The 20,024-nt window shown below is 46.8% G+C and overlaps 1 protein-coding gene across 2 annotated transcripts in view; it reads right to left on the reverse strand.

Annotated features, from left to right (window-relative positions):
- Positions 1-20,024, reverse strand: part of CAMTA1 (calmodulin binding transcription activator 1) — a 3,643,069-nt gene that overhangs the window by 71,630 nt on the left and 3,551,415 nt on the right. For both annotated transcript variants that reach the window (XM_069610416.1, XM_069610415.1), the window contains one exon: positions 4,006-4,026. In XM_069610416.1, coding sequence (XP_069466517.1) covers positions 4,006-4,026 — 21 coding nt within the window. The remainder of the gene's footprint in view (positions 1-4,005; positions 4,027-20,024) is intronic.

Here is a 20,024-nt window from a genome sequence, read left to right on the forward strand (position 1 = left end):
AGACGGACAAACACGAGCCGTGATTGGACTTGGCGTGCGCATACTTAATGATTGTGGCAATGACACGGGTCAGGTAGACGGCACTGCTGGCATGTGTGCATGAGGCCAGCTGTCTGGGCGGCCATTAAATAGAGTGACAGGCATTTCATCCCCGAGCGTGAATACACATCAAGAAGGCAGAGCCAGGGGAGACGAGCGTCCTGTTTACATGTGAAACACCTACGGTTTTGGGCGTATAATACATGCAATAAATAAATAAATTAAATCAAACTTAGATTAAGCACCAATGTTGCTGTTCCAGACGCTTATGGAGATCTGCCGAGTATTTGCACAGCAAACCTTGTTTCCCAGACTCTGTGCTCCGATTTCATATGGTGAGTGGGGTGTCCATAGTCAGCCATAGAGAAAGCGAGGCTAAGAGGGAAAACATTTGGGATTTTAAATGCTACCTATTGTATAATTTTGGAGCCAGCAAGATATAGCTCAGGGGCAACGCGTTTGTCTTGGAAGCATGACACCCGCTCGTGCAGCTTAGAGACTGGTCTGTGGTATTGAGTGCCTTATAAAAGGTGAATTAAATATAAAACACCGCCTAATTATGAGTTGCGTTATGTCAGGCCCAGTGTCCTTCTCGCTGCTTATAGGCTTGGGACATTTCAGAGCTTTTTGCCATGGCACATGATGGATGGGTAGAGGATAAAATAGGGAGTTTGATGGGCAAAGGCGAGAAGGGGTGGCAGAATGAAGGGAATGGGGGCTGGTGGGGCTCTTTCACCAATAAAAATGCAAAACAAAGGTAGCAGGTGCCCCTCTCTCGAAATAACATTGCATGATAACCTGTTCTGTAGTTTTTACCCATTGTGAGAGTCTGCAGCCATTGCTTTTTGCTCACTGTACTTTTCACAAAGGAGGAATAGTCATTTGCATATCAGTCTTTGTCCCGCCCACATGGCCAGTCTAGCACCGAAATGCCAGACAAACCTCCTTTGAACAAGAGTACCAACAGCAACCCCAAAGGTAGCAGGTGCCCCTCTCTCGAAATAACATTGCATGATAACCTGTTCTGTAGTTTTTACCCATTGTGAGAGTCTGCAGCCATTGCTTTTTGCTCACTGTACTTTTCACAAAGGAGGAATAGTCATTTGCATATCAGTCTTTGTCCCGCCCACATGGGCAATCCAGCACCGAAATGCTATGACAATTCCTCTCTGAACAAGAGTACCAACAGCAACCCCAGACACGTGTTTCAGCCTTGTTGGGCCTCATCAGTGAGGTGGAGCTGGGCCTCTCTGAGCACAGTGAGCTAGGGTTCCAGGTCTGGATTACCCTAGTAACTTAGGGTGACCAACCCCAAGTTCCTTAAAAAATTGCAAAAAAGGTAGCAGGTGCCCTCTCTGGAAAGAACATGGCATGATGACCTGTTGTGTGGCCCACCAATTAAAAAATGCCATGGTAAAGTATGGCGACATGTCCACTGCAGGGCAATGCCACAGATCCAAAAGCAGCGCATAGGGGACCCCGAAATTCCCCATTTGATTGGTGACTGTGAGCACCTGGAAAGGGACAGATGTCATTGCGGCAGGAGATGAAGGGAGCTGTATAATGCATGTCGGAAAAGAACCACTCAAGGTCTGGTGATGACAAGGATTATTGGTCACACCTGTGCACATAATCTGTATGCAGGCAGATCTCTAGTAAAGCTGTTTTTTGGGAGATTTTGATGTCCGGAGAAAGTATGGAAGCTTTCAGAAAAATGACCCAGGAAAGAATTGGATAGATGGTATGGTCGGATTACCTATATAACTCAACCATCACTTGAACTGAGGCATCATGGCGCTACAAGTTCTTCCAGAATGACTCCTGCTAATTATTTAGCCAACAGGAAGGCGTGCAACTTGCGCCTGAAGTCCAGGTGGTTTTCTGTGCAGTGAATAGCTAGTGGCAATGCACCACAGAGCCCTGCTGAGTGCACAGAGGAGCAGCGCCCGCCCCAGTTGCAGTGTGTCTAAAATATGCCTTCCATTTGCGGAGCCTCAGATGTACTCTTAAACACGGTGACAATATTTGCATGTTCCTTGAAAGTCTTCCCAGAATCCTCCCTTCGTTCCCTGTAACCATGCTGGGCTTTGAAAGATTCAATGGGTGTTTTGCCTCACATTTTGTTCTCAAACTTTCAAAAGCAGGTGGCTGCCAATTTCACCTGTCTTCTTGTTCAGTTGTGAACTTAATGTTAGGGTACTCTTATTACTGTAGCCCCCTATTTGCGCAGCGTTCTGCGGCTCCGCAGCTGGGTTTTTGCTACATGAAAACAAACACATGCAAGCAATACGTGCATGGACGAACAAAGGGAATTGTGGGATCTTCTTCCTGCCGCTAAATGTCCAGCTCTTAATTACATCTCTTTCAAGAAGCCAATTAAAACTCATCTCTTTAACCTCAGCCCAGACTAATTTAGTTGTACTCCTCTGCCGTCTGCTCCTGTTATGAACTTTCTTTCCCCTTGCTTCTCCGGTGTTCGTCTTGTTATGTTTTCTGTGCGCTCTGAGGCCTACATGCATGGGACGATCTATGCAAATTAAAATAAATAATATTCCTCTGCACCTTGCTGAGGAAGCTTTTCTCCATTTACCAATCCATGCAAGGACCACACGAGGGCAGGCTCAATGAGGTGGGTCTTCCACTGCCAGCAACCATTTAACAGAGTCAGACTGACATTCCCGTGAACATGCAGTGGGCATTTGTAATTGGTTATTTATAATGCGCTTAATACCCAGATGGTTTCTAAGCGCGGATCCGGGGATCAAACCTGTCTTCCTCTGCGTCGTCTCGGTTCCAATGAGAGCACGTTGCCCCTGAGCTATCCTCCCGAGACTGGCAGCCAAGAAATGCAGGCCATTGGGATCATTCAGGCGGCTCTTCCCTTGCAATTTTGCCTCATCCAGAACAGCAAAGAACCCTTGTTAACAGACACAGACCAAATATCTGAACGCGGGATCAAGAGCCTTGAACCAAATAGATTCGCTCTCACTGCCATTCACCCTCATCCTCTAACTGACTGACATCCCCAAAAAAAGAAAAAGAAATCGCACATAGCAGCAACTGCTTAAACATTAAACACATTCAATTAGCAACCCCATCGCTCACTTCTCTGGCCCTGCCACCCATATCTTGCCAGTGGATAACCAGGTCCTCTGAAGGAAGCACACACCTAGTGTTCCTCGGTCACTGCCCGCCTAGAATCACACCGACACTCAGGACTCTGGTAGGTCTGACCTGCAGACATCAACAGCACTGGCTTTCTAACTGGATCGCCCCCTCTTCCCTAATCACAGGTCACCCCTCTTTTCTTGTAGATGCACATGCAGTGAGGCTGCCAAAATGGCGCTTTTCCAGACCACTTTAGAGTACATTAGTTGGTACACTGCAACACAAGTCGATGTATACAATGGTTTCAAACATGGATGGTAGGGACCACACTTCCAACATTGTTGGAAAGTACTTTTATTGTATATCAGCAAGTAAATGAAAATAATCAGAAGGACAGGTCTGCAAACTTCAGATCTACAGATGTTTTGGACTTCAGCTCCCATCAGGCCTAGCCACGTAGGCAATTGTAAGGGATCCTGGGAGTTGTAGTCCAGAATATTCTGGAGATCCACATTGAGGCCTCTGAAATAGACTATGGCTGTGGTTATTGGGGAAGGGTGTGATACACAGTACACAATGTTGTGGAAATATTGTCTAGTCTAAAGTGCACTGCTAGATGTAACTACTCTACTAGACTCTGTTATTACTAAGACAATGTCAGCATTTTTCTAGTGCAACGCTGTGTATTTCACTGTACGCTGTTCACTGGGCATGAAAACAGCACAGCCCTTTGATGCTTTTGGTGTCTGAAGAGACTGGCCACAACTACAAAAGACTCTTTTATGCTGCGGTCAAAGACTGTGCAAATGAGAAAATGAGTTACTTTGATGTCATGTGAATTTCATCTTTCATTATTACCTTCAAGGCTATCCACGTCAGCTTAGAGGTAAGAAAAGAATACAAGGTTAGTGGTATTTTCATTCAAATGACAGTATCCATTAATTGCCGACTCTGTGCATTGTTAGACAATGAAATAATCAAAAGAAGTGTAATAGTCTAACCCAGCCTCACACAAGAGCACAGGGGTACCCGAAGTAATTCAAGTAAAGAACAGGGCGGGCAAAATTATCACACCACACACATCTTCCCTCACCTTGACAAATATCTCTCAATTGGAACTTTTCCACAAAGCGGAGAAACACCCAAAGTAGGCAACTGAGGAACTGCGGAGTAGTGTCACCATTGCTGCATTGAGCTACTCTTCCTTTTATTTGTTAATAATGTTACTGTTAGGAGATCACCCCACCCCCAAGCAGATGGCATTGCTCATCTGGCATTGCCTGCATAGAGTTAACATGGAGCCATTTTGTCTGCCTAGCGGATGGCTGCTTATTCAACTTCCAAAAGGGGTATAGCAAACGCAGTGGAGCAACTTTGCTGAAAATGTTGGGGGGGGACATGACATCTGAAGAAAAGGTGCCCCAGGCAAATTAATGGGGACAAAATGGTGTGCCATGAAAGTTGGGGGGGGCGACAAACATCCCTGTCCCCCCTAAAATTACGCCCATGAGCAAACGTCACACCTGATGGTTAACGAGTACATAGGCAGCATATGCCGACGGTTCCATGTCATTTCGCCGACACCCGTTTTTACGACAGGTGTTTTGCCGCAGGAATTTTTATGAAAAAACTCATCGACATTTGTTTAACATTATTTTTGGGCCCTTCATTTTACAATTTTTTTGTATTTCCCATCCGCCCCCCAACCCTTAGAACACCAATTAGCACAGTGCTTTCCTTGGCTATTCTCCTGAGACATATTTAACTGGGTTACTGCCTGGTAACAAATTCCATGTTAACTAATGTGCATTTTTGTGACGTGTTCATGAAAATGGAATTCGTTAACGTTAACGACCGCAAGGCGGGACCAATGGCAAATTGTAGGTATCTGGGGGTTGTTAATTGGGAGAAAATGCACATTTGTGAATGCCATATTTGATGACACAGATTGATTCACCTTATGCTGAGTTCTGTCAACTGAGGGGATACTTACCAACAAGTACTCAAGGGTGTGAGTGGCAGAGGCAGCACCAGCAGCCAAGGCTGAAAGCATTCCACAGTCGAACTTGGAGCTGATATCCCCCACAGGCACGTACTGACAAAATGTGGGCCGGGAGGATAGCTCAGGGGCAACGCACTCGACTTGTAAGCAAGAAGACACAGAGCAACACAGGTTCGATCCCCTGTTCGGCGCTTTCGGCGCTTAGAAACCTCTGGGTATTAAGCGTATTAAAAATAACCAATTACTCAATAGCAGTCACAGGACCCATGGACATGGCCTATGCGGGCAGTGTGTCCTAACACACAGGGAACTGTTAAAAAAGGGAAGAACCCCTTTTGACAAACTATGAAGAAGCTAGGAGAACATTTAAGAAACTCAAATGAAACAAGAGTGTCATATCATTGGGATGTTAGGTGGGCGTTCCCTCAGCTTCTGCATAAAGTGGTGCGTTCCATCATTGTAGACACGATCACTCTTGGAATCCCGAGGCACCAATCAGCTTGCAAGGAGCTCTGGCTTGATCTGATGGTTTCAGCCTGTGTTCCCCGAGTTGCATGTGGGTCACCTCCCCTGCTGCCATTTTGCCTCTCCCCTCAACACCTCAACCACTTTGCTGGACAAACCGCGCCCTTACATCCTAGAAGGCGACTGCTTCCTCGCCTCCTTTCTTCCCCCTTGCTAGTGATGCTGCTCACCCTCTCCTTCCCTATAAGCGCAGGCATGACTTCCCCTACGCCATGCCTCACTTTCAGCCTGCAAGCGCCACAGACACGGTGCTGAATGCGCAGCTCACACTCAACTTCCCTCCTCTAATCTTCTGCCTTTGCTTTTTGACACCCACTTCCGACAGGTGCTAATGGAAATAATGGACCTGGGGTTGCGCTGTACAATCCAGTAATGCCCCTCACCCAGACCTGCCAAATCTCCGGTTTGTCCCTGAGCCTCCGGGCTGTCGTGCTCTTCTCCGAGGAAGAGCATGAAACCTCCGGGTTTGTCCATGAGCCTCCGGGTTGTGGTGCTCTTCTCTGGGTCTCCCAGGAAGAGCATCTAACCTCTGGGTTTGCCCCTGAGCCTCCGGGTTGTCATGCTCTTCTCCGGTTCTCCAAGGAAGAGCATGAAACCTCCGGGTTTGTCCCTGAGCCTCCGGGTTGTCGTGCTCTTCTCTGGGTCTCTGAGGAAGAGCATGAAACCTCTGGGTTTGTCCCTGAGCCTCTGGGTTGTCGTGCTCTTCTCCGGGTCTCCGAGGAAGAGCATGAAACCTCTGGGTTTGTCCCTGAGTCTCCGGGTTGTCGTGCTCTTCTCCGGGTCTCCGAGGAAGAGTATGAAACCTCTGGGTTTGTCGCTGAGCCTCCGGGTTGTCGTGCTCCTCTCCGGGTCTCCGAGGAAGAGCATGAAACCTCCGGGTTTGTCCTTGAGACTCCGGGTTGTCGTGCTCTTCTCCGGGTCTCCGAGGAAGAGCATGAAACCTCTGGGTTTGTCCCTGAGCCTCCGGGTTGTCGTGCTCTTCTCCGGGTCTCCGAGGAAGAAACTGCTGGGTTTGTCCCTGAGCCTCTGGGTTGTCGTGCTTTTCTCCGGGTCTCCGAGGAAGAGCATGAAACCTCCGGGTTTGTCCCTGAGCCTCCGGGTTGTCGTGCTCTTCTCCGGGTCTCAGAGGAAGAGCATGAAACCTCCGGGTTTGTCCCTGAGCCTCTGGGTTGTCGTGCTCTTCTCCGGGTCTCCGAGGAAGAAACTGCTGGGTTTGTCCCTGAGCCTCCGGGGTTGTCGTGCTCTTCTCCGGGTCTCCGAGGAAGAGCATGAAACCTCCGGGTTCGTCCCTGAGCCTCCGGGTTGTCGTGCTCTTCTCCGGGTCTCAGAGGAAGAGCATGAAACCTCTGGGTTTGTTCCTGAGCCTCCGGGTTGTCGTGCTCTTCTCCGGGTCTCCGAGGAAGAAACCGCCGGGTTTGTCCCTGAGCCTCCGGGTTGTCGTGCTCTTCTCCGGGTCTCCGAGGAATAAACCGCTGGGATCGTCCCTGACCCTCCGGGTTGTCGTGCTCTTCTCTGGGTCTCCGAGGAAGAGCATGAAACCTCCGGGTTTGTCCCTGAGCCTCCGGCTTGACGTGCTCTTCTCCGGGTCTCCGAGGAAGAAACCGCTGGGTTTGTCCCTGAGCCTCTGGGTTGTCATGCTCTTCTCTGGGTCTCCGAGGAAGAGCATGAAACCTCTGGGTTTGTCCCTGAGCCTCCGGGTTGTCGTGCTCTTCTCCGGGTCTCCGAGGAATAAACCACTGGGATCATCCCTGACCCTCCGGGTTGTCTCCGGGTCAAAACCGCTGGGTTTGTCCCTGAGCCTCTGGGTTGTCGTGCTCTTCTTCGGGTCTCCGAGGAAGAGCATGAAACCTCTGGGTTTGTCCCTGAGCCTCCGGGTTGTCGTGCTCTTCTCCGGGTCTCCGAGATAGCATGAAATCTCCGGGTTTGTCCCTGAGCCTCTGGGTTGTTGTGCTCTTCTCTGGGTCTCTGAGGAAGAAACCGCTGTGTTTGTCCCTGACCCTCCGGGTTGTCGTGTTCTTCTCTGGGTTTCTGAGGAAGAGCATGAAACCTCCGGGTTTGTTCCTGAGCCTCCAGGTTGTCGTGCTCTTCTCTGGGTCTCTGAGGAAGAAACCGCTGGGTTTGTCCCTGACCCTCCGGGTTGTCGTGCTCTTCTCTGGGTCTCTGAGGAAGAAACCGCTGGGTTTGTCCCTGACCCTCCGGGTTGTCGTGCTCTTCTCCGGGTCTCCGAGGAAGAGCATGAAACCTCCGGGTTTGTTCCTGAGCCTCCAGGTTGTCGTGCTCTTCTCTGGGTCTCTGAGGAAGAAACCGCTGGGTTTGTCCCTGACCCTCCGGGTTGTCGTGTTCTTCTCTGGGTTTCTGAGGAAGAGCATGAAACCTCCGGGTTTGTTCCTGAGCCTCCAGGTTGTCGTGCTCTTCTCTGGGTCTCTGAGGAAGAAACCGCTGGGTTTGTCCCTGACCCTCCGGGTTGTCGTGCTCTTCTCTGGGTCTCTGAGGAAGAAACCGCTGGGTTTGTCCCTGACCCTCCGGGTTGTCGTGCTCTTCTCCGGGTCTCCGAGGAAGAGCATGAAACCTCCGGGTTTGTTCCTGAGCCTCCGGGTTGTCGTGCTCTTCTCTGGGTCTCTGAGGAAGAAACCGCTGGGTTTGTCCCTGACCCTCCGGGTTGTCGTGCTCTTCTCCGGGTCTCCGAGGAAGAGCATGAAACCGCCGGGTTTTTCAGGGCTGCAATAAAATGCATCGGCTTCCTTCCCTTTGCAGTGATCAGAGGTTGCCTGCATGAGTGCACAAAGCCGCCCGTCAGCAAAGTCTGTGTCACATTTCAAGACAAAAACATTTAAACTGTCTCAATCCTATGATGTGTTCTTATTTTGACACGCACAAAGGTGCTTCTTTTTATTTTATATTGCATTTGATGTTTTCGTCATACTGCTTTTAAATAATAAGGATGCCTCGGTTAACAAATAAGCAGGCACACATGTTTCACAGTATCCATTTTAGAAGGGCATTAAATGTTCAGAGCACATTTGAAAAACTGTAAACGTCATATTTGAAGCTTGCATTTCTTTCAATTTATTAGTTCAAGAATTCTTTCCATATATTCAATGCAGCAGCCGTAATTACGATTGATAATGCACCCAATATGGTGGACCAAAATTGGTCACCGGAGCAGTTATAGATGTTACCAAGGAAATTATTATGACCACGAGAATATAAAATGTGCAATGATTTACAATTCCTCAATATATTTTAGTACATTTTATTTCTTCCTAATTAAATTATAGTTACATTTCATCTTTTTAGGTTTTTGCTACTCTCATGCCAGGAATGCTTTGAAACAGACTGAGGCGCGTAACCGAGTCAACACATCTGTAATGCGACTCCTTAAGTTTCATATGCCACATCTTTTTTAAATGTTCAGTAGTTAATTACTCTACTCATGTGGTGGCAATCAATTCTTAGGTTGTACACCCAAAGTATGCTAATGATTCGTTAGGCCCATGCCCAGGGTTTTACTTCCTGTTTAAAGCCAGCTGCAATCTGATCCATTTATGTCCCTTATGGCATGGTGTGGAGGACATTTGTGTATACAAGAGAGCGCCAGGGGACCACTTCGGTGGTGATAGTGCGCGGTACAAATGACCTTTAACATTAACATTAACAAGCAGGGGTGTCGCTAGGTCTGGAAAATATCTGGGGCTAGGCTAATGTTAGGGCTGTCGGGACTGGGGGCTAGCTAGCCTTTTGGTTGTAGCCCATGAGCTTCTATCCGGGTGAAACCAAAAGACCCAGGGCTATAGCCCCCACCCCCGCAGATCCCACTAGCGATGTCTCTAACACACAGAACTTTGTAAAGGCGGCCATGCGGTTGCGCATTTTCCTTTATGCTGTAACAAGATCGGAATAATTTGTTATTTACATAGTACTTTTGACAAAACACTTTCCGTAGTTCCGTAGACCATTTACATATGCAATGACCCCACAGTGACAAAACTGATGTGCCTGACAGGTTTTAAAAATTACATTTGCAGAGTGAGAAAGTTACATCCCACATTTGCAGTGGCAAGGATGGTCTGGCTCTTTCTGTAAAATTGGTAAAAGTATTTCCTTCAGTAAAACCACCCCTAAACCGAAAAGAGTTTGGCTTTCAGTTTGCTAAAGTAACCTGATGGCACCTACCAAGCTCCCCAGGGAAGCGGGGAACATAGCTGGAAAATGACACCCAGATGCTTGGCTACTCATGCCAATGGTCTATGGAAAGTGCTTTGGCCAAAGTGCAATGCAAATAAATGATTAGGGTCTTGTTCTAGCACCCAGGTGCATTTCGCCATTCACCATTGTTATTTTGAGCTCAAATCCCCAGTTACATTTTGACAGATGTATGTTTCAGTTTTCCAAGAAATTATTTTAAGAGTTTATGGGTATCCATAGTCACTTCCTCCTTCAACTATAGGCTGATGACGCTAACATCAGTGGAGCGGGTCTATGTTCATTCATCCCCATTTTATTTTGCAGCTCTTTTTGCTGTCCATTTTTTGCCTAAAAAATGCATCTAATTCTTTTTATTTGGGGAAGGGGCAATGAATGAACGTTGTACCCATTGGAGGGGAAGCAATCCAAAGATGTTCTGCCATATACATCTGGATAGCTGGATAAAAGCGAACCCATGGACAATTTTTTTTTAAATACTGTCCCCTTCGTCGGCTTAGTAAACATGGATTTCCATGTTGGACAATATGTTTATGCATCATGTCCAGATTTGTAAGGGGATAACATTCATGTTCTTTATTCACTCTGTTTAGTTTCATGGTTATCATCATATCCAAATAAACATTTCCGGTGGATGAGCTGTCATTTATAGTTTGATATATTTTCTAATGCCGGCCTTCTTCAGCATTATCTTTAGTTGAGTATGGAGTGAAAAAGCAATTCGGATATGGGAAACTGACGCACACTAGAATCCTTCCAGCGGATTTGTCAAAAAAAATAAACACAAAGTGAGAAAAACTGAAAAACCAACATGGCTCTGAAAACACGGTTTTCGGTGAATAACAGTAGACCTATATTGTAGCAGCATTCAATTCCAAGACCTTGCCACATCACAGAACAGCATAGATCATGTGTAGCATTTAGTCTTGAATGAGAAAAGATCTTCTTTACGGGATTGTTTGCATTTGGTTTCATTCACAAGAGTGCAGAATGATTGCTTTTTAAGAATCAATGCCTTCACAGCTAATTGACAGGTGTAACCACAACTAATTTTCAAAATTGCCATTGCCCAAATCCATGTTAAAATTCTCCTCAGACCTCCCTCCCATGATACAAGGAATTTGAAACTGTGACCAATAACTTCCACAAAGGGCGCTGACTGACGGAAAGCCATGTGGCTCAATGCAAGTCACATGAACTAGAAGAATTATAATGGATACCATCCAATCCTTTTAAATCAGAAGTAGAGGTCAGAGATGCCAATTTACTTTGTTCAATTGGATTAATTTGCTCTTAGAAGAATTGATGTCACCTTTTTTAATGACAGGATAAAACCCCTGAGGAATCTTGGGCACTTATCTTCTTGGGTTTATCAATCCTCAGCTGCCCTTCTTTACGCTTTGGTGTCCCCCAGGGTTAGGTCCTAGGTCCTTTACTTTTCTCTCTGTAGACCTCACCGCTATCTACAATCAATGCTTCTTTTGGTTTTTCGTGGCACTTTTTTGCAGATGACACTCAGCCTTTCTTTTCCTTCACTCCACTGCCAGATTCCCTTCATTCCACCCTCTCAACCTGTCTTTATGCTCTTCAATCTTGGATGCTATCGCACTCTTTCCAGGTTGATCCTTCAGAAATCGAGGATTTGTATTCTCCCTCTGCTTTTCCTTCAGTCACCACTCCGCACATGCCAATCTTCTTCCGTCCTTCTGCACGTTCTTTCTCTGCATCGGCTTGACATCTTGGTGCCATCTTTGATTCCAATCTCTCTTTCCCCTCCCATATTTCGACTCTGGCTAAATCCTTCTGGTTTGCTTTATATAATATTTCTAAAATGTATCTTTTTCTACCGTTTCATGTTATCAAAATTGTGATCACCTCGCTTGTTTTTTCTCTTGCTCAAATTACTGCTCTGCACTTCCAAGTGGCCTTGCCACTTATGCATCAGTCCCAGAATATCTATTTTAAATGCCTCTCATTCATCTTCTCTATCATCCCTCTCTTCTATTTGTCTTGCACAGCCATGCTATATTTATGGCTTCATAGCTATTGCACATTTTTAATGTTCAAACACAATTATACCATGAATAAGTAGCTTTTGTAGAATGTTGCATATTAAAGAGCTGTCTGAATACATTGACCTGCCCATTCATTATTCTCATTGAAAATCACTACCATGTCCTAATGGTCTTTGTACCTCTCAAGCCCTGCTATTTGTGGTTTTGGAATTGCTGGCCCCAGGACAGGTGGTGTCCTCTATATCCTTGGCACTGCCATTTCTCGTGGAGGTTGCAGGATGCCTACGCTGGGCTGCGGTGATGGATGTTCGCAGCTGGTGCTGAGTGGGCATTATTACAATATCTGAGGTACAGTCTAATGGCTAGTCATTTCATGGAAATGGAATTTGCAAAGGGGATTGAATCCACCACGTATAATCTGGGCTTCATCACAGTACAGTGGTAAAGTGGTGGTAATTCTGTTACTGCCACTTCACATTACCACAGCATTGTACTGCAATTCTTTCTGGTAAGGTAGAGCATGTAAAATCATCCACCTCACTGCCAAAAATCATCAGAATTACTGAGAAGAATTACCGCCCATGGTAATTACGAAACAATTCCCCAAGGATTCCTATGGACTCCAAATAATTGGGGACTAAAACCGCTATGCCACCACTTGTGGTCCTGTGATAACTCCACAGGAGCAATTGGCAGAAACATTAATCGATTTTGCCAGTAAATTAGCGGATTTTTCACCCATTTACCATCAAATGTATAAGATGGCCCTTCATATTCTCCAAATGATTTGCCAAATACAATGACTTCATAATATTTTGTGCATGTTGCATCTTTCACAGAATGCGGACGTCTTTGAAGAGATGGAACACAACAAGGCCACATCCTGCAGGCTGTTGGCATATGCAGGGGAAAAACACTGAGAAAAGGGCTTTTTGCTTTTTTGTCCTCCTTCCAATTATTTCCTGGCAAGGGGACTCCACCAGCAGTATTTCTCCATGCCTTCAGTGTCACCACCAGCAGGATGCATTGTTTCCAGAACAGCAGACTGGTCAATCACAGCAATTCGTCTGAAAGATCAGGCCAGGAAGATAGCTCAGGGGCAACACATTGTTCTTGGAAGCAAGACAGTGCATAGCAACACAGGTTCGAACCTCGGGCTCGCCTTTAGAAAGTGGTCCCTGGTATTTTATGAGCCTAATAAAAGAACAGTTATAATTAAAAGAGTAACCGTAATGAGTGGGTTTCCTTTGAGACTCTGCACCAACCATCCTGGCACTGCATTTGGGGGCCTTATAAAGGGGTCTCCAAGAGCGATGGTGGTGGTAAATGGCCCAAAGAACATCCCTGGCAGTGAGGGGTATAAAGTGAAAGCCTTGCTACATGGGCGAGAGGAAGCCAAGATCGCAGTATACCTCGGAAAGGTGCTTCACGTAGATGCCTGGGGATGTTCACATGCCCGTGGACAATGGCTGATCTGCATCAATGGGGTGTGGAGAAGAGTACCAGGTAAAGAGCCCGACTCACGGCCCTGTGATTGACGAGGCTCTTCACGCCGCCACATTCTCTTCTAACAGCAGGAGGAGGCTGTATGTGTGCGATGAAGAGTCAATGTCATCCCACCAGTTGTCATTAGAAAAATCTGTACTTGTACCAGATTAACCTTACTTGGAGTTCCCTATGACACAAATTGGCAACGTCTTTGCATGCCTTCACTTACGGTTAGGTAGCAACAAGCGTGCAGATATCCATCAAGAGAAACAGCCATTTTCTAAAATGGATTCAAACAGAACACTGACAGGGGTCGAGATGGGCAGCATGAGCTCATCAAAAACAAAGAGGTGACGGCTGGAAGGTTTAGAGCGAATCTTAGTCACTGGCATTGCTCTGGGCAACCCTCCAGACCATCGTTCTTCATCTGCCAACCCATTACAGAAGGGGAAAGACCATATGGAAATCAGGCTTGGCCCCACCCCAAACGGGTTAGTCCAGCCCAAACTGCTAGGTCACGTCCCTTCTGCACGAGACCACTAGCATCCCCAGGCATGTTTCGGCCTTGTTGGGGCTCATCAGTGAGGAGTAGCTTGGGTCTCTAGGCCCAGCCGGCACGGGACCCACATCTGGGCATACCCGTCCCACTCGGGGTGACAAAGCAAAAATAAAGAGATGATGGCTGGAAGGTTTAGAATGGATCTTAACCTCTGCCATTGCTCTGGGCAACCCTCCAGACCATCGTTCTTCATCTGCCAAGCCATTACAGAAGGGGAAAGATCATATGGAAATCAGGCTTGGCCCCACCCCAAACGGGGTAGTCCAGCCCAAACTGCTAGGTCACGTCCCCTCTGCACGAGACCACAAGCATTCCCAGACATGTTTCAGCCTTGTTGGGGCTCATCAGTGAGGAGTAGCTTGGGGCTCTAGGCCCAGCAGGCACGGGACCCACATCTGGGCATACCCGTCCCACTCGGGGTGACAAAGCAAAAATAAAGAGGTGATGGCTAGAAGGTTTAGAATGAATCTTAACCTCTGGCATTGCTCTGGGCAACCCTCCAGACCGTCGTTCTGCATCTGCCAAACCATTACAGAAGGAGAAAGATCATATGCAAATCAGGCATGGTCCCACCCCCAAAAGGGGCAGTCCAGCCCGAACTGCTAGATCACATCCTTTCTGCACGAGACCACAAGCATCCCCAGACATGTTTCGGCCTTGTTGGGGCTCTTCAGTGAGGAGCAGCTTGGGTCTCTAGGCTCAGCAGGCACGGGAACCACGTCTGGGCTTGAGCTTATGCCAGTGGTTGGATCTGCCACTGGGAAGAATTTTTCTTCAAAGAAAATTCAAACGCAAAATGTTGTGGCTCACTAAGCAGGCAACATTTTGCAGACAGCAACTGTCAGGACATGGCTTCTATAGATGGCCGCTTTTTGAGGTTCATGGGAAATAGCAAACTATTTAAAACTACAACACTTGTGTAAATGTTTCAACAATTAAACTACTACCAATCCTTTACATCCAGGTGCACATTCCACTGTCAGCGCAGTATGAGCAGCAGAGATTGCAATGCATGGCAACATATGCTGAGGTCCAGGCCCCTACTCACTGGTAGACCTGGACGTCATGGAGAAATCCTTTAGCCATGGTGTTGGGAAATTAAGATACTTCTCGTTTTTCGGCACCAGTCCTGTGGGGGCCATTGACCATAAAGCAAACTTGCCCAACTCTCATCCTTCTTGGGGAGCCCCTAGAGGGGAATAACCTTTGGTGTGATTGAAGGATCTAGAGGGGGGTGTAGAGCATTTTCGACCTGCTTACACTTAAATTATAACGTGGACTATTATGGGTTTGGCGTTGTGGTAAAAAATAATCAATAACTCCATTGCTGCCACTTTTGTTGGTGGTCACAAAATGTATGCACTGCCAAATTACACGTTTCAACTCGAAGTGGAGGATTTTGCCCAAACAAGTTACTGGAGGTATAGCCTACACGTTAATGCCAGAACGTATCAGATTCACTACGGGCGGCTGCCAAATCCCCAAAGGAGTCCTGTCGACTCCAAAAGTGGGGATTAACTTTGCCACACCACCCTTGTAATCAGATGGTAAATCCAATGGACAGAGTGGGGGTTTTAGTGATATTTCTACGAAAATACCACAGGAATACCACACAACTTGGAATAGCTCCAACTATCTTCTTTGGGGATTCATAGGAGAAATGCAATGATTGTCTTTTTAAGGATTTTCATTTCACAGGTTGGATGGTATCAATCGCACAGAATCAATTTGGTTCGCACACGCCCCCCCCCAACATCACACCACTGCCACGGAAACCAGATGTGTCAGGACAGCATGCAAATACACGCAGTTCCAACACACTTACCAATGGAGAGATTGTCATAACGGTTTCCAGGCTGTACAGGAAACTAGGAATCTGAGCGTGGTGCATGTTTCATATGTTGACACCTAGAACAGGTGTACAATTCTGCAAAGATTGCAATGCATCTAAAGGACAGAAATGGTATTTTTATTTATTTATTTATTGTATTTGTTGGTAGCGCCCAGATCCGGAGGTATCACAGCGCTTTTGTACCATGACTAGAATCAGCACCTTAGTGCATGTCTGTGTACACGCGGTATTCTACCTCGTGATTCCTGGCTGCCTTTAGGCGGGGTGAAATATCTTTCGAAAGCGTCTCCCTCGGTGTTTGTGCCCATGACCTCAACTGAATAGCAGGTTATCCATCTGTGTTTTCTGTGCTTCGAAGTCTCAAGAGCCTCCTAGGCTACAAAACATTTGCTCTGTATAATTAAGATCTTAAGACGCAAACAGATACTCGCCCCGAGTAAAAGGCAAAGCGATTGGAAAACAAGACATTACTTTCTTGGTGATGCAGAGCAGACGCTATTACTTCCAGTGTTCGAAGTGGGAGGGAACGGTCGGGAGCGGAGTTTCACTACATTTTGCAACCCTTTCCCCCATTCCATAACTGTTCTTTGTGAAATTAAAAGCACATTTCTCCACTTTACCACTCAATACCAGTTACAGCTAAACAGAAATCTGTTTCCACTCAATTGGCTGTCAAGCAGCATGGCTGCAACCCTTGAAAAAATGTGCAACACGTTGCTCCCCGCCCGGGTCACAGTTCCACCACTTTATTTGGTACCCTTCTACCACTGCTGTTCACGGATCTCCCTCATCCGCAGCTTGTTTGGGTAGAGCACTGCTCAGGCAGGACGATGGTCCGAGAACTTGCTCCCCAGATGCTGCATAAAGCATCACATAGAATTTAGAATAAGAACCCCCCTCTGTTGTGCACCGGGTACCTATGCCTCCATACATAAATGTGCCCCGCACCCCAACCACCAGGTTTTATGCCAACCAGAACAACAACAAATAAGAGAACTTGCATCAGGCTCTGCCCCCACTTCCCAACAGATTACAGACTCATTTTATTTATTTGCCCCCCCCCCCCAAGCTCCCAGTTTTTTTACCCTTACAACGCCACCCCAATCCCATCCAGACCCATTTTAAGCCCTTTACCTCACTACCCTTTCTTTATTTAATTAATGTGTGCAGTGTTTTTCGGTGTTATAGTTTATGTACCACTCTGTAATGTTTGCGATAAAATGACTCGATACCGTTCTGGCCACATCCAAATTATGGAGAGCCTCCTAAGCCAGAGAACCAAGAGACTGAGTTTGAAAAACAGGTAAACAAGGTTTCCTCATTCACATCAAAATTAGAGAACAGTTTGGGGATAAAGGAGAGGCCCTTCTAAGAACAAACCTGTAGGCATGAAACACGATGCAGGACACCTTATATGCTTAGGCCTGAAACGTGCTCCTGCCCTGGACAGAGGTGACCGCAGCTAGAAATGAAGTCTTCTAGGAAAGGAGGTCAAGGTCACTGGAAGCCATAGGCTCAAAGGGTTTCCTTATCAAGGAATCAAAGACCAAATTCGTGTTGTAATGCATCTTGGTAGCTGAGGTGATGACATCATTGTTCATGGAATGTGGTGAGGTCAGTGTGAGTGGAGTGTTGGTGTGTTGTGATCCGAAGGGGGTTATGTGCTTGGCAGTTGGAGGTATGCTGACTTGGAAAGGACATGCCAATGTTTGTTCCTGGCAACTGAACTACAATAAACCTACTTAATAACTTACCTGCTGGCTCGGGTGTTCTTCAGCTTTCAAGTTCTTACAGAAGCCATAGGCTCAAAGGGTTTCATTATCAAGGAATCCAAGACCAAATTCAAGTTCCACTGAAACGAAATGTTGTGACAGGGCAAAGATGACTCCAGAGAGCAAAGGAGGAAAACACCCTTTGGTCTGATTTTAGTAACCAGCCCAGAGCTCTAAGACCTTTTCCAGATGGTCTGTGGCCTAAAGCATTTTATGCTTTTAACATGACAATCCTTCACTGCCTACTAGGTAGGCGAGGTTGGTCCACACCTCCGTAGAGGAAGTGGCAGCACCCTTGAAAGGGGCACAGCCTTATTGGGTTCTGGAACTGCAGGAGTCAAGAGAGGCTGTGTACAGGGATGAAAACAAGATTGGATAAGCAAGAGCTAAAAGCAGCTCCCGAGTATCCAGTATTAACCTGTGACAAGGATCTAGCAATGCGTGACAAGGAGCGAGTACACACTGTCCCACAAATCAGAGCTCCACATTATATTTTCGCATCATATTTTGTCCATTATTTATGATCCCTTATGCTTAAAATGGTATATAGATGTGTCTGAATGTTTATTTATAGATTGTCCCAAATGCAGAGGGTTACATTCTCATAGGTATGTTTGTTCGACATTAGTTGGCCTGGGAAGCTAAAAGTAGCCCTTGGTAGCTGATGGTGTCAAGCGAACGAGGCTCTTTCAGGCTACAAGCAGGAGCTAAATAGCTCCTAGGTCCTCTCAATTTGGAACCCTGGTGTATTGACAAACTCAAAGTTGGACTAAGGTAAGAAGGACCTTGTTACTGAACTTGCCTTCCACAGAGCCCAGCAACAAGTCTGAAAACACAACAGCCGGCATTCAGTCTGATTCCGACCAGGAGGATGTCAAGGCATCTACCTCTTACTACAATGAACAGTGGAAGGCTCTGGGTAAGCAGGAGGAGTCCACCAACAGAGGCCAAGTCCATGAGGAGATATCAGGAAACACCAAGGCCAAAAGCAACGGCATCTGCTGCTGGATATGGACAAATCACTGGCCTCGGACACTGAACGCTAGTCTAAAACATGGTCAACACCATGGGCCAATGAGAAGATAGCTGCACGACTGGTGAAAAAGGAGGAGCTGGAAGCTGAGGAGTCTTGGCGATCGCTCGGATGGAGTCCACTCCGCTGATGTGGAATAACAATACTTGGATCTTCTGGGGATTCCATCATCTTACCTTGTGCATTTCTCAGAGACAGCAAATCCCAGAGTTTCGGGGAGTCAGGCCTGGTAAACTCAGAATAGTGCTTCTTCTTGTGGCTACTCCAGCTGTTGCCAGCAGCTCTAACCAGGGAGGCTGACACCCTACCCAGCATTACCCAAGTGATCTTGTATCCGGTGAGAGCCTCTGGGACCAAAGTGCATTGTTTCCGGGGGGAGTTGTGTTCAACATTCAAAGGATGGAGCAAGGGTTCCACCCCTGACAGTTTGGGGGTTTCAGCCACAGTCTTACAAACTCCAAGGTTGGTCAGACCTTTGTGGTCCAGAGTCGAGGTCTTGATAATCATTTCCGGTACCTCAGTAACCTTGTGGCGGTGGGAAAAAGGATGTCACTATAGTACTGGTTGTGGTTACGCCACACACTTTGGTATGCCTGGGGATTACTTGTGTGTTTGGAATTCCCAGAGGGGGAAACCCCCTGAATGGACCCCAGGAAGCCCATGAACTGAGGGAGCAACCTCCGTCCTGGCAATGATGGAATCTTTCCTATCCATACCAGTCGTGCCACATACACACCCTTGCCTAAGGTAAAACAATGGTTGCGCAGGACAAACTAGATGGTACACTGCAGCACTGGATCTCTATGACTCTCATGATCCCACATCATTGTCCATGCTGGTTGGGGCTGATGGGAGTTTTAGTGCAAAACATCTAGAGAGCCAAAGCTTGTAGACGCCTGGTTTCAACGGTCGGTAGAGGTTTTTGTACCCTTATCAAACAGCGGCAAGAGGAAAATTCCACCTTATAATCTAGTGCACTTGTCAACTGGAAAGTGGACCATAAGGCAGCAAAGGACCCCCATTGAGAGGATTGTGAAGAGGCATGTTAAATGTGGCTATCGGTGCCACCGGCAGATGTTCCAGCTGTGAGCATGAGACACGTACTGGTGCAGCCACTTCCCCGCCTAGGCCCGGAGTGCCGGTAGGAGAAACAATCGTTAGCTAAGGATGCCAGAGCCTGTTTCCTTAACCACCACTTTCTAAAGCTCCTGACTCTGGAGAGGAGGAATGGAGTATATTATTTTTTCATGTCTCTGTCCTCTTTCAATCTTTCTTTTGTTCTTTGGGAGAGGAGAGGAAACCAAGTCTATTTGGGGATTTTTTTTAACACATCTCTTAAAGGCATAGGTACTTGGGTGTACTTAGTTTCTCTGTACTGTGATACAATCACGGGTCCTTGGCTCCCTTTCTCTGTACTGAATACTTGCC

This window comes from Ambystoma mexicanum, chromosome 8 (genome assembly GCF_040938575.1).
Source record: "Ambystoma mexicanum isolate Mex_15411 chromosome 8, UKY_AmexF1_1, whole genome shotgun sequence".
Classification (NCBI taxonomy): Eukaryota; Metazoa; Chordata; class Amphibia; order Caudata; family Ambystomatidae; genus Ambystoma; species Ambystoma mexicanum.